Raw genomic sequence first — 15595 nt, forward strand, 5'->3', positions numbered from 1 at the left:
CATTAACAACTGTATTAATTTGGGGGGTAATCTTAATTCCAAGGTAGGTAAAGCCCTCCCTCGCATTAAGAAAGGGTGTACTTATCACTGGATTGGCTCTTTCTTCTTTATTCAGGAAAAGTATAGAAGACTTCTCATTATTAATATTGTATCCAGAAAACTGACCGAATGTATTAATTAAATGTAATAATGTCTGGACACTGTTTGATAAATCAGACAAAAAAAGAATCACATCGTCTGCATATAACGATATCCTGTGTTCATGTTCTCCAATTGTTATACCTGACAAATTGGTTTCTGCTCTAATGGACATGGCCAAAGGTTCGATGGCCAAAACAAACAATAGTGGAGAGAGAGGACAGCCCTGGCGGGTTGACCTCTCTAGTGTAAACAAGCTTGATAAATTGTTATTTGTCATTACACGTGCTGTGGGGTTAGTGTATAATAGTTTTATCCATTTTATAAATTTCCCCCCAAGTCCATATCTTGGTAACAAATTAAACAAGTAAGGCCACTCGATTCTATCGAACGCTTGTCTAGCATCTAGAGATAAAAGCGCTGTATCCCTGTTGTTATTTTTGAAGTGGATTATGTTGAGGACCCTTCTGATATTATGAAATCCCTGACGACCCTGTACGAACCCATTCTGGTCATTATGTACCAAAAGAGAGACGTATGGGTCTAACCTTTTAGCAAGGACTTTACACAATATTTTTGTGTCTACTCCCATAAGACTGATGGGCCTGTAAGAAGAGCAGGTGGTCGGTATTTTTCCAGGTTTCAAAATAAGAATTATTGTAGCAAGTCTTAAAGTTGGTGGCAATATACCATCATTTAATGACTCTTTGAACATATTCAAAAGAGGGATCAACAACTGCATTTGGAAAGTTTTATAAAACTCTATTGGAAGGCCATCAGGCCCTGGAGCTTTGCCTGAGTTAATACTTTTTATGGCTTGCAAAAGCTCTTCCACCGTTATGTCCTCATCCAGATCCTCCTTAACCTCCTCTGTGAGAGTTTTAAATTGGAGCTGATTAAGAAAGGTATCTCTGTGAGTAGGTGTGGGGGAGCATTCTGACCTGTACAGTGACTGATAAAATTCTTTAAATGTATTATTAATATCTAGGGGATCGTTTGATATCTGTCCTGATTGGGTAGTTATGCCATTAATGGCTCTTTCAGGTTGTATTTTTTTGATTCTCCAAGCTAACAGTTTGCCGGCCTTTTCTCCCTGATCATAAAAGGCCTGATTCAACCACAGTAAGCTTTTTGCTGCTCTATCAGATGTTAGTTTATTGTATTCCGTTCTTAAAATTAGTAACTGTTTTTCTTTTTCAAGGTCCTCATTATTATTTATATCTATTTCCAAAGATTTTATTTGTTTCTCCAATTCATTAATTTCTGCTTTTTGTTTTTTGTTTGTAGTGCTTGTGAAGCTAATAATGTGCCCTCTAATATATGCCTTGAAGGCTTCCCATCTAATACATGCATTAGTTTGATTAGTATTAATCTGAAAATAGTCGTCAATCTTATCTTTAACATATTTGATAAATGTTGGATGTTTAAGCCACTTCACTTGTAAACGCCAATAAGTGGGAGACTGCTGAAGCTTTTCAATTTGTACAGACATAGAAATGGGGGAGTGATCACTAATAACTATACAATCATACCAACACTTCTTAATACTGGATACCAGTTCTTGTGAAACCAAAAAATAATCAATTCGAGACCTGGACTTATGTAATCCGGAGTAGCATGAATATTCCAATTTATCTAGGTTGAGTTTTCTCCAGATTTCAGATAAATTTAAGTCTGTGATGTATTGTAAAATTGTTTTTCTAGACTGTTTTTTATAGGGATCACATTTTGTAGATCGGTCTATCGATGGGTTCAAAGTGCAATTGAAATCTCCACCGATAATATTCAGGCCATATAATGAAGACAAGGTCAAAAAGAAATCTTCAAAAAATCGTGGGTTATCCTCGTTAGGACCATATATGCTGACTAAATTCAGTGCCCGAGAAAGGATCCTACCCTGAGCAATTACAAATCGTCCTTGGGGGTCCCGGATAGTATTAATAAGTTGAAAGGGAATTGTTTTATGAATAAGAATAAGTACACCTCGAGCGGAGTTATTATATGTGGCCTGTATAACTTGGCCAGGCCATCTTCGCTGTACTTGTTTAATTTCGGTGACTGTGATATGAGTTTCCTGAAGAAAGATTATTTTAGATTGTAGGTTTTTAAGTCTATTCATTACCTGTTTCAGTTTGGTTAGCTTATTGAGTCCCCTAACATTCCAGCTTGTAAATCTTAAATCAGACAGTTTTGTACTTTCCATGTTGGTTTATGTACAGTGAGATATATGACTGTGTTAAGTGTGACAAAGTAAAAACAAAAAACAGTAAACAAAAACAAAGAATAGATAAAGACAACCCAAACCAAACCCCACATATAACCTTTTGAACCCCCTCCCCCCTTCCCTTACTTAAACTAGGCATGTAGGGCAAGTACCAATCCACAAACAATGAGGAGTGGTTATACTGTAGGCACTTCTCTCAGGCAGCCCCTCCCCCGGTCCCCCCCAACCCCTTATCATGAACTAAAAGTTCAAACAATTAACGTCCTTAAAATGAAGGATAACATTAATAACACTTCTTGGTTTAGCTGCCTCAGAATACTGTTAAATAACACAACAAATGTATCGGCAGATAGAAGGTGCATAAAATAAAGTGTCCACCAAATAATGTTATAGCAGCTCTGTTAATACTTAGAACGATTTAGAGAATACAGAATATACACAAATCCAACTTTGCATAACTTATATTAAACGACTGTGCACGTATATTGCCCATATCAGTCCCTTTGCAATACCTGTATTCATCGGCGTCCTGAAGTTTGTGAGTCTGGGATGAAGTTTTCAGCTTCTTCTGGTGTAGAAAAAAGAACTATATTCCCGTTGTGCAGAGCTCTCATCTTGCAAGGACGAAGGGTGAATCCCCGAAAAGTTCCAGCATCAATGAATTTCTTTTTCACTGCATTAAACGTGCTCCGCACCTTCATGGTCTCCGCTGCTAGGTCTTGAGCAAAGAAGAGTTTGTGACCATCATGAGTGGGAGAGCGTTGTTTGGATGCTTTGAAAACAAATTCACGGTCTTGAAACTGCTGGAATCGGATGATAACAGCTCTGCTCCTCTGGTCCGGTCTTGGTCGAGCCCATATGCGGTGCGCCCTTTCTAGGGGGAGAGATTTAGCGGCATCGGCCCCCAGCCAGACCGGCAGCATACGCTGGATGTAGTCAGTCATAGGCTGGGTACCCTCAGCATTCTCCGGGAGCCCCACCAGTCGTAGGTTCTTTCTCCGGGCACGATTTTCTAGATCTTCCGTTTTGGATTCTAGGTAGGTGATGCGTTTAACGGCGTCAGTCAGCTCCGTGTGTACAGTCTGCAGGCTATCCTCGTTATCTCCGATGCGCCCCTCTGCCTCCGTTAGCCGCGTAGCATTAGCACTGATGTCCTGTTGAAGGTCCGCAAAGCTCTTCTGTACAGCATCAACAGAGTTATTCATCTCGACTATGCGTCTCTCCACGTTGTCGAGTTTAGCCCCAAAGCCATCAAGAGCACTTATCTTGTTGTTCATTGCTGTGACGGTCATACCGAGTGACTTTAGTTCACCAAGCACCACAGCTAAGTCACTCCGTGGGTTAGCTGCCTCGATAGCAACCTCGGCTACCTCCGCCGAAGTAGTAGTTTTAAGTCTCTGAGAGCCTCGGGGCTTGGAGCCGCTTTCACAGTCTTTCAACGTCGTTTGTTTAGACATCGTGTAGAACCAGTTAGAAGTGTTAATAGTAATTATAAAATAGGACTTTTAGGGGAGTTGCGGGGAGCACTCACTTTATGCTGCCATCTTGGTCCGTGGCTCTACAGCGCCAGCAACTTTCTTATTTAATAATCATTACATCTCCTCAGGACCAAGTTCCCGTGTCCTGCCTTTTACCTGCTGATCACCCACTGCTCATTTAAGGTGGACTGACCGATACAAGGGACCAGCTAGTCTTAGTGTCTTAATGCAAACGTTTTGTAAAGTGATGCTAGACCAAAGACGTGCTGTTGGGCTGTGTGCTCTCTGCAGGACGGTGTCTGTACTCAAAGATTGTTGATGAAATGAGAGATTCACTCCGTTTTTGTTGTCTAAACAACGCCAACAGAGCGATACGTCTTCTTTCCAGCAGATGGCATAAATGTTACATCATCCAGTTCAACTGTCATCCACACATTAATGATTCAAAACAGCAATGTGTAAGATATGGCTAGTAATTGACAATTTCAACCGAATGTGATGTTGTTACAGTCTTGAGGCCATGTCCAATATGTTTATGCTTTTTTTGATTAAATCTACTGAAATGAGCATTCAATGACTCAATTATTCTGAATGACTGTCATTACATCATGGGTTTGCATTGCAATATTAGAACGCATAAAACCCAACTTTATTTCTTCCAAGTTGCGGGTGTTCATTGTTTAGAAGTCTGCTGTGTTTCATCCAAGCTTCCACTTCGTGCTCCGATAATGCTGAAAGTATCTGTTGTATGCTTTACCTGCTCCAGTAACAAAGTGTAATTCACTGGACAGACAAGAGATAGTGGATGGATCCAGAGGAGAACCAGAAGATAGTCCGTATCGAGCCTTCAGGTTCTGAAAATGATCAGGGATAGAGCTAGGAAAAAAATCCAAAACCCTGAATAGAGCTAGAAGATAGCCAAAGCCAAGAAAGACCCAGTAGAAAGACAGGAAGGAGCCAAAAGAGTTTGTACTTTCTTATATTCAAGCTCTTCTTTTAAGATATTAGAACTTCCTATCTCAATATGTATCCTTTTATTCCAATTAAATCTTACATTTTTGCTGCCAATTATTGAGACTGTTTCACAGCTTTATGTTAAATATTTAGACTGTTTTCTTTACATATAGATTACATAGGATGAACAGCACGATCCACTCTGCTGGATTCTGCCCAAACCGGCTCAAAATGCATGCAAACATCTCGCTTTATCCATACTCCTGCAGTTGTATTGTTCTGGATTCATAGTGAGGAGTATTAGATGTTCTGCACTCTTATTGTTATGTATTTAATATAAAGTGAAATACCCATAAAGACAAGAGACTCACTTAAGGAAAAAGGTTCTTCATTTGCACATAAACATGGTCAAATATTTAACGTTGTGAACAGATGGTGTCGCCCTAACCCGTGTATCTACGGTCCATTTGTTTTTCATTATTACACAAGTTAGCGGAAGAGCGTCTGAGCAACACAATCTCATTCCATAATCGTCCAGGAACGACGCTTGGTCAGGGTCCCGTGGCGTGCAGTTGTGACGCTCCTAGGCTCCTTCAGCTTCATAAAGGGACGCAAATAGCTTTCAACTGATTGCAGTAGAGGTTTCTCAAAACTCTAATTTCCCCTCCTTCACTCCTCCACTCCTCTGTCTTCCGGTTGTGACCCGGAAATGGATTTCAGCGCGCCATGTTGAAGGACATCTCATTTCTCTAAATGCACATCGAGGACCGAGCATCGAGCATCGAGGAGGCTCTCTGGAGGAGCTCTAACCGAGGAGACACTGATGGGTCCTCCACGGATGCATTTCCGGGAACGGTGGAGGCGTGACGCACGGCCGGACTTATCTCAGCCAATGACAGCTCTGCATGCATCCCCTGGATATTATTTTAGTAACTGCTTTCATCACAACGTGATGTTTAACGAGGGAATAGCTGTGAGGTCCGTGCAGAAAGCAGAGCAGTGTGTTAAATATATATCACTCAGTGTAACAGGCCTACATTACTCTCTTTATTTGCTTTAGTTTAGTAGATATCTACAAACAAAGAGTCGATATTTTAGTGCTTCACATAATAAAATACACAACGGCTGTAGCCTGATAATGCTTTAGGAGCTGTAGGTGTGTGTGGTACAGTGTGTAGGTGTGTGTTGTACAGTGTGTGCGTAGATGCGGCGGACAGACAGGTCTCAGTTGGTTTGGTGTCCTATGCTGACTTTTAATACTTGTAAATACAACTTTTGGACCGTAATTTCAATTCCCCATTTCAGCGACCAGAGAGGGGGGGGGGATATATATATATCCAGTCTGATTGTGTTAAGTATGAGAGCACTCTCATAATAACGTGTTTGATTCTGAAATTGTATATATTTATATAAATATCTGTGTGTGTATATGTCCGCATCTGTAGACTGTTATTGTCTCATTATACCGCATTGTCAATTAATTAAAAGTAAATAAATAAGTGGTCATGAACACATCTGTCCATCAGACAGAGGGCTGCTGTGCCTCCTGTCATCATTAATGGACGTCCCTTTAAAATGACCGCTCAGAGGAGAGGAGTTCTCATTTCTCTAACCGCCTGCTGCTTCCCCTCCTCTCTCCTCGGTTCCCCTCCTCAGTCCTCCGCTCGCTGTGGGCGGGACTAAGTATCGAGGATAGGAGTCGAGGAAAGCAGTCGAGGAGGGGAAATTAGAGTATTGAGAAACCTCTAATGCAGCGGTTTTCAAAGTGTGAGGCGCGCCTCCCCTGGGGGGCGCAAGAGAGCTTCAGGGGAGGCGCAGCGTGAGACACAAAAGAACGGGAAAAAGACGAGTAAAGGGACACTTGCCCACTTGTGGTTGTCTGTGGAGACCGAGTTCCCCCACCTCGCCAAAAAGGCTGTAAAAGTGCTCATTCCCTTCACCTCCACCTACCTGTGTGAGTGCAGGTCTTCCGCATTGACTTTGATCAAAAGCAAGTACCGGTAAAGGCTGCAGCCAGAGGATGATCTTTGTTTATTCCTGTGTGCATCAAAGACGCAGACTCATTGTTCCCACTAAAGTAGGGGTGAGTGTAATAAGGAGGCAAAGTTGACGTTCAGTGTGTTACCGGGAGCATATAAGGATTTATCCACCATGTTGAAAATGTAAAAAAAAATATGTCTTGAGAACACGGCGTGCGGAAATATACGGGTCGTGCTGCAGCTTGATGTGCCTGTCCTCTGTAAGAAGGTGTCGGCGACTGACATATAAGGAAGAACGGCTGTCCACAGGCTGTTCCAACTTCAACAACTGTATTAACTTCCAGGGTAGTGAATTGAACATGCAATTGTAATTGGGTGTGTGGTATATTTTCATGCACGGACACGCATGTTCCACAACACACAAACTGAACAACACTCAATTTTCCGATCGCTACCAGTGTCCTTGCGATCTTGTTATAATAACAAGTGCACGTTACTGATGCAATATGGTTGAGACCATTCGGGCTTATTCTAGAGGGGTGCAAGGAATAGTCCAAGTAGTGGGGGAGTTTTATACAAACAACGAAACTGAACTCAAATCCAAAGTGACGGACAGCCAGAGACGCTTCACCTTCACTTTCACACTAAAGAACAAAGACTTGTTCTCCATTTTAGACAAAGGCCTATTATATTTACAGCCCTTAATAACATTCATTTTCTGGGCTCAATATGTGTCTTGGCTGTTTTCATTGTGATCGCTAAATTTAACTTGTTTCCCCTTGTTTATAATATTATCACCGTTCCAAGCCAACGAGGGCTTTTGTTTTGAAATCACTTCAGCAAGTTTCGCCCCGCCCCTCGCTCCAATGACCATTTAGTAAGGTAAAAAACAAAAAGGCATCTCAGACGCTCTTCCGGTAACTTGTGTAATAATGAAAAACAAATGGACCGTAGATACACGGATTAGGGCGACACCATCTAGTCACAACGTTAAATATTTGAGCATGTTTATGTGCAAATGAAGAACCTTTTTCCTTAAGTGAGTCTGTTGTCTTTTCTGACTTTATGGGTATTTGACTTTATATTAAATACATAACAATAAGAGTGCAGAACATCTAATACTCTTCACTATGAATCCAGAACAATACAACTGCAGGAGTATGGATACAGCGAGATGTTTGCATGCATTTTGAGCCTATTTGGGCAGAATCCAGGAGAGTGTAATCTATATGTAAAGAAAACAGTCTAAATATTTAACATAAAGCTGTGAAACAGTCTCAATAATTGGCAGCACAAATGTAAGGTTTAATTGGAATAAAAGGATACATATTGAGATAGGGAGTTCTAATATCTTAAGAGAAGAGCTTGAATATAAAAAAATACAAACTCTTTTGGCTCCTTCCTGTCTCTCTACTGGGTCTTTCTTGGCTTTGTACTGGCAACTCAAAAGGCCACTTGGCCTTTTGAGTTGTCAATTTTTTAAGGGCACAAAGGCCAAAAGCCAGGGCACCAAGGCCATAAATTAAAACAATGATTTAACATACGATATGAAGTGACTACGATTGTATATGCATTTACAATACTTTTATATATATTTATTAAGCATTCAATGGACACCAAATTGCAATTAAACAAATTCTTTATTAAAACTACAAAGGATTCTTATAGCACAGACATGTTTGGCTCACTGTGAGACTGTGGTAGTGGGCCTACGTCAAGGTGCGTCCTTATTCTGAGTCACTTGAAGAAGGAGATGATGACGAGTCAGGGAGATTTGGACTTTTGGGGTTCCTTTGACCATAGGGATGAATATTGGGTCTCCATTTGTTGATGCCAGCTGCCCACCATCTTGCCACAGCTTCATCACTTTGATATTCAGCAGGAGCACAACCCTGGGATTTGATGAGGAGTAGATCTTCAATTGTTGAAGTGTGCAGGCTTAAACGCCAATCGCCCTGCATTCTCTTCATTACTGAGAACTGCCGTTCAACTTGAGAGGTAGAGACAGGAAAAACTAGGACTATTTGTATTAGGTGCAGCAGATTGGGGTACATTCTTCCCTTCTCCAACAAGAATCTGGACCATAATGGGAGGAAAGTTTCCCTACTATGGTGACGCACAATGTCGTATGTAGACAGTTCAGGCATGCCACAAGACATGTGAATGGGTATTTTGATCGCGTTTTGAAAATTGGGCGATATAAACGAGCAGCAAACTTTGAACTTCCGTCTGCGATCGCCGGTGGTCAAATAAGTCTGCACAGAGGTCTTTGACAGCTAACAACACAGCGCTAACTGCCTAGCACTAGATAATAATAAAAAAAGAACACAACTGCAACATAACTTATCCAAGTAGTAACAAAAACACTTCAAGATATTATAATTATGCATTACCATACGAGCAAGAAATAGTAATGTTATCCATAAAATTACACTTAATGCTGGACAAATGAAAAACTTAACGGCAAACAGGATCATCACAAAACCTTATCTCACCTCAGCCTTTTCTTGAGCGGAGAATCAGCTAGCTAGGTCCTAGACCGTCCTACGCACACGGACGCGTGAGGGGGTGGGCGGAGATAGGTCTTAGACCAGGGGTCGGCAACCTTTTTCATATGAGGTGCCATTTAAAAAAAAAAGGTTTATCAGCGTGCCAACGATCGAGAATTATCAACAGGGGGGGGGGGGGGGGTTGAGGAGCTTGACGCTCGTCAACTATCAGCCTCGCTGCGGGGAAGCAGTTTGTGGACATGTCAGCGCGCAACTTACATGATGCCGAATTTAACAAACACATTTAAACAATTGGTTTAAACGGCATAATAATAATAAGGGCGATCGTCCGTTCTGTGATTTTCCACAGCACACATGTTATGATATTAGGTTCATGCAGAGTGAGATGAGATCGCTGTCCCTTTAAGAGAGAGAGAGAGTGCTGGCACGCGTGCCAGGGGTTGCCGACCCCTGTCCTAGACTGATGTCAACTGTCATCATAGACCGTCCGAGCGGTGCATTCCAGGCTCAAATCAAGCGCACCGCTGATTTTTCCATGGCCCTCGTGGCCCTCGTGAAATTCCTGCCCTGGTTCTAATATCGCAATGCAAACCCATGATGTAATGACAGTAATTCAGAATAATTGAGTCATTGAATGCTCATTTCAGTAGATTTAATCAAATAAAGTATAAACATATTGGTCATGGCCTCAAGACTGTAACCACATCACATTCTGTTGAAATAGTTAATTACTAGCCATATCTTACACATTGCTGTTTTGAATCATTAATGTGTGGATGACAGTTGAACTGGATAATGTAACATTTATACCATCTGCTGGAAAGAACACGTATCGCTCTGTTGGCGTCGTTTAGACAACAAAAACAGAGTGAATCTCTCATTTCATCAACAATCTTTGAGTACAGACACCGTCCTGCAGAGAGCACACAGCCCAACAGCACGTCTTTGGTCTAGCATCACTTTACAAAACGTTTGCATTAAGACACTAAGACTAGCTGGTCCCTTGTATCGGTCAGTCCACCTTAAATGAGCAGTGGGTGATCAGCAGGTGAAAGGCAGGACACGTATTACAAACTCTTCAAACAGGCGAAAAACCTACCAGTTTCCCCCACTGTCTCTGCCACCTCCCTCCATGCCTGGTTCCTCTGGTTTGTATCCCGGTAAATAGTTCTGGTCGTAAAGAACTGGGTGATTTGCTACCGTAATATCTTGTTTGGAATATGTATATACAGTTACAGAAGCAGCTGACAACCAACACACTTGTGTCTTTTGAAACGATTATGCCATTTAAATCTTTTGTCACAAACATTGCAGCTATATTCTTTCTCTCCTGTGTGGACCCTCATGTGTGCCTTTAAATTTCCACGATGTGAAAAAGTTTTCTTACAGACAGTACAGCTGTGTGGTTTCTCTCCTGTGTGGACTCTCATGTGTTCCTTTAAACTTCCACTATGTGAAAAAGCTTTCTTACAGACTGTACAGCTGTGTGGTTTCTCTCCTGTGTGGACTCTCATGTGTTCCTTTAAATGTCCACTATGTGAAAAAGCTTTCTTACAGACTGTACAGTTGTGTGCTTTCTCTCCTGTGTGGACTCTCATGTGTGCCTTTAAATTTCCATTCATTGAAAAAGCTTTCTTACAGACTGAGCAGCTGTGTGCTTTCTCTCCTGTGTGGACTCTCATGTGTTTCTTTAAATTTCCACTGTGAAAAAGCTTTCTTACAAACTGAGCAGCTGAATGGTTTCTTTTCAGCACTAGGTCGTGAATCACTGACAGATTCATGTCTATTTTTCAGTGAGTTTGAGCCTGACGCAGGTTCTCTGGTCTCCTTCCAATCAGCACTGTCTTCAGTTTCAGGTTCAGAAGAGTCTCCAGGTTCAGGTTCAGAAGAGTCTTCAGTGTCGTCCTCAGTCTTTGGTTGTAAACTGCTCTTTGGATCTGAGTTCCTGGCTGGTTCTGGTCCTCGACAGTCCTCTCCATCAGCTTCTGTTTCCAGGTGTTCAGTTTGTCTTTGATGAGGCTGAGAGGACTGAGGTTTCTCTTTATCATCTTCACTCTTCACAGGGTCAGGAGTGAAAGTGGACTTGGTGATATCAGCCTCCTCCACCTCCTCACTGACCCTGAGTTCCTCCTGTTCCTGCTTAATGTGTGGGGGGGGCTCTGGGTCCTCCGGGTCCAGACTGGTGCTCCACTCCTGCTGGTCAGGGAGAAGCTCTTCTTTAACCACCACCAGCTGCTGGACGTCTGCAGGAAACAGGAAACACACAGTCAGAACAAACTGTTAAGTGTTAGCATTTAAACATCTAATCACCATTACAATGGGAGACATTTTTCAGCCCTAATTAATGCCTTTGTTTTTATATTTTCACATTATCTTTCTTTGTCCCACTTAATGTGTATTGTTGTTGTCTCAATTCACCTTATGTAGCCCAGCCCCTTTGAAAATGAAAAAGTTTTTTTTCTTCTGGCGTAGCACTAACTGCAATACACAAGGAATTGTATTTGGGATCGTTCACAGATACAGTACGCCTACAGTATATAATTAAAATACTCCGTTACAAATTAAAATCCTGCATTCAAAGCTTATTTAAGTGAAAGTATGCAAGTATTAACAGAACATTTGACGGCACCTTCTTATGTAACTGTAATGATGGTGCAGTAAAATGTTCCCTGTCAGTGTTTAATTTATGATGTTTCTTGATTATTTCGTATGTTGCATTTTACTGTGGTACATGTTCAAAGTTGCGCTTGTATAAATGATTATAGATGAGGGAACCTGCTAAATATTAAAATATGTGTGTTTTTTATATACAGTACCAGTCATAGGTTTGGACACCTTCTCATTCAATGGTTTGTGTTTATTTTAATTTTTTTTTACTTTGTAGATTAATACTGAAGACATCAAAACTATGAAAGAACACATATGGAATTATCTAGTTAACAAAAAAAGTGTTAAAAAATCAAGAATATGATTCTTGGCTTCTCTCAATCAGCTTCATGAGGTAGACCCCTGGAATGGTTTTCAATTAACACGTGCGCCTTATCAAGAGTTAATGACTTGCCTTCATAATGTGTTTGAGACCATCAGTTGTGTTGTGCAGAGGTAGAGTTAGTGCACAGTGGAAAGCTCTATTTGACTGCTGTTGTAATCCATATCATGGCAAGAAGGACTCAACCCAGTAAAGAGGAACGACCGACCGTCCATCATCACTTTAAGAAATGAAAGCCAGTCGATCCGGAAAATGTCAAGAACTTTGAATGTATTCTCAAGTGCAATCGCAAAAACCATCGAATGCTATGATGAGACTGGCTCTCATGAGGACCCCCCCGGGAAAGGAAGAGGAAGAGTTACTTCTGCTCAGAGGATAAATAAATCAGAGTTACCAGCCTCAGAAACCGCAAGTTAAAGCACCTCAGATTAGAGCCCACATAGACGATCACAGAGCTCAAGGAGCAGACAATCTTAAAGGTCCCATGACATGGCCATTTCTACTGATCATAATTCCATTGCTGAGGTCTACTAGAATAGATTTACATTGTTCAATGTTCCAAACTCACGTTGGTTTCTCATACAGCATCTCTGTATAGTATGTGTATTCACTCTCTGTCCTACACACCTTGTTGGAGCTCCTGCCCCCCCCTCCCTATGAGCCCACTGTGCTCTGATTGGTCAGCTCGCCCACTCTGTTTTGATGACTCCACCACCGTTACAGCTGAATATCAGTGTTTATGTTTTACAATGGCGTTTGTTAGCAACCAGAAAATGACACCAGTAAGGACAAACAGATGAGAATGCTGCGTGGGGTCTGGATGCCATGTTGAGGGGACGTTGAGGGGCTCGCTGCTCTGCCCTTTGAGGCTCAAGGAGCAGACAGTGTGAGCTGGATTACTGGTGTCGTTCCCTGGTTGCTGCGTGGGGTCTGCGAGACAGCACCGCGGCTGAGAAAATATAAGGTTGTGTGTGTGTGTGTGTGTGTGTGTGTGTGTGTGTGTGTGTGTGGGTGTGTGTGTGTGTGTGGATTTGTCCATTTGGACTTCGTTACGTCAGTATTAGAGATGTCCCGATCCGATCACGTGATCGGGGATCGGAGCCGATCACGTGATTTTCAAAAGATCGGAATCGAGAGAAAAAAATCGGAGATCGGGATTTTTTTTTTTTTTTTTGTATTCAATGTTACAAAACAAAAATGACCATGTTCAAGTCTTAAAGTCATCCTGAGGCCTTAGTTTTGGTTTCAAATTACACAACATCATGTATGTGTTGCTTCTTTGGGGCTTGTTTTCATAGACCTGGTTGCTTATTTCTCTCAGATTGATTGATGAGATTTTACATTACTTTATATTAACGTTTTAATTACTTAATGAACTTTGTACTAGTTCCCCTATTCTTTATCAAGTAACATTTTAGATGTGTTTAATTTATTATTGAACATATTTATTGATTGATTTCTTTATGAATTATTCTCGCGCCATTTCAATTAATCCAAAGTATTTGTTTTTATTTATTTATTTTATTTGTACTTTTACTTACCTGCAGCAAGTGCTGATAAAGGGTCTAAAGTGTTATTAATGTGATAATAAAGTGCTACTGAAGAGTGTAAAGTGTTAATTAAGGGTAAAGGGAACAGACCTGCTCTGTGTATCCGAAGCTGAGGCTGTAAAACAGCGTCCAGAAGTTTCTGGAGTCTCTTGTTCTCCTCTTTGGAAAGAGACAGCTCCTCCTCGAGCTCTGCTATCGTTTGTTCAAACAGAGCAAATATCTCTTCAGCAGTGAGTAGCTGCTTCTTCAACGACAGCAGCATTTGGACTTTACTCATGTTTACTAGATCACCTTTTCCTGCAGACTCCGTTAAACACACCGTTTCTCTCTCCGTCAAACTCTCAATCTGACTAGCGTTGCTAACTTGTTTCCAGCTAGCATGCTAAGCTAGCTCCTATAGTCCGAGGTAAACAGTCCAGAAAAAAGAGCACAGAGTCCATTCAGAGGTTTATCCAAACACAGAGATGATGGATCAGTAGAGCTGGAGCTCACACACACTTTCTCGGGAACACAGAGAGAGAGAACCGTAGCAACGAGACGCCAACTCGATCCAGGTTCTTCTTCTTCTTCTCTTTTTTAATGGCGGGTCGCAAACAGCTTTTGGTTGCATACCGCCACCTACTGTACACGAGTGTGTATCATCATGTCAGTCCTCTAATAAACCAGCATATCACAAAGAAAACCATAAAATAAAATAAAATAAAATAAATAAAACAAAACAAAAAACAAATCATCCATGGTCTACTGTTAAATTATTTTCCCTATCCCAGTTTCCCTCAAAAAGGTGAACAGTGCTTTTCTGATAGCTCTTACTCCTTCTCCTTCTGTTCCCAGAATACCCGCTACATTCCACTCCCTCTCTGCCTCTAAAACTGTATCCCTTAATTTCCCTCTTTCAACTCTATAGGTGACACAATGTAATAAAATATGTTCCACATTTTCCCTAACTCCACAGTTCCCACACTTGTCACTGTCACTTTTCCCCATGACATACAGCGTACCATTTAATGCAGTGTGATTTAGTCTGAGCCTAGCTATCATTACTTCCTCCCTTCTGTTTCTTTCTTTATAAATATTAATTGTAATTGTCTTTTGCACTTGATGGTATTCTTTGCCTTTCTGGTCTTTCTCCCACCTTTTCTGCCAGATCTCCATCCCTTTTTTCTTAATGACTGCTTTTCCTTCTCCTTTTCCAAGTTTAACTGGTAATGTGATTTCCTTTTGTAGTGCACTTTTTGCTAATCTATCAGCACACTCGTTCCCTTTCACCCCCTCATGCGCAGGCACCCAGCAGAACTGCAGATCTATGCCGCTTCTGTGAAGTCTTAACAGGCTGTGATTGATTTCTATGAGTATGTCTTCTCTGGCCGTTGTTGTTGACTGTATGCTTTGTAAACTGGATAATGAATCTGTGCATATCACCACCCTGTCTGGTCTGACCTCTTCCACCCACTGTAATCCCATTACTACTGCCAGCATTTCTGCTGTATACACTGAAAGTTGGTCTGATGCTCTTTTTGATATTGACACTTTAAATTCTGGGATATATATACCAATTCCGACACACTCTTCTTTGTTTTTAGAACCATCTGTATATATTTTGAGGTAATTGTGATAATTATTCCTGAGGTACAAACTTGTTTTGAGTCCTACTTCATTTATTTGCCACTCTCTTTTCTTTTCTACAATACTCACATCTATATTTACTATTGGAAAGAGCCATGGGGGTACACTACTGAATGGATTTGATGGTGAAAACTCTAACTCATGCAT

General features: G+C 41.2%; 1 protein-coding gene across 1 annotated transcript; it reads right to left on the reverse strand.

The window, feature by feature from the left end:
- Positions 1 to 10393: 10393 nt before the first annotated feature.
- LOC307046238 (uncharacterized protein) lies at positions 10394 to 15197 on the reverse strand. Its single transcript, XM_079692542.1, has 2 exons — positions 13913 to 15197; positions 10394 to 11526 (listed from the first exon to the last, which is right to left on the reverse strand). The coding sequence occupies exons 1-2, from the start codon at positions 14097 to 14099 to the stop codon at positions 10919 to 10921; spliced, it is 795 nt and encodes a 264-aa protein (XP_079548668.1). The 5' UTR covers positions 14100 to 15197; the 3' UTR covers positions 10394 to 10918.
- Positions 15198 to 15595: the final 398 nt, after the last annotated feature.

This window comes from Notothenia rossii, assembly GCF_949606895.1.
Source record: "Notothenia rossii genome assembly, chromosome: 1".
NCBI lineage: Eukaryota > Metazoa > Chordata > Actinopteri > Perciformes > Nototheniidae > Notothenia > Notothenia rossii.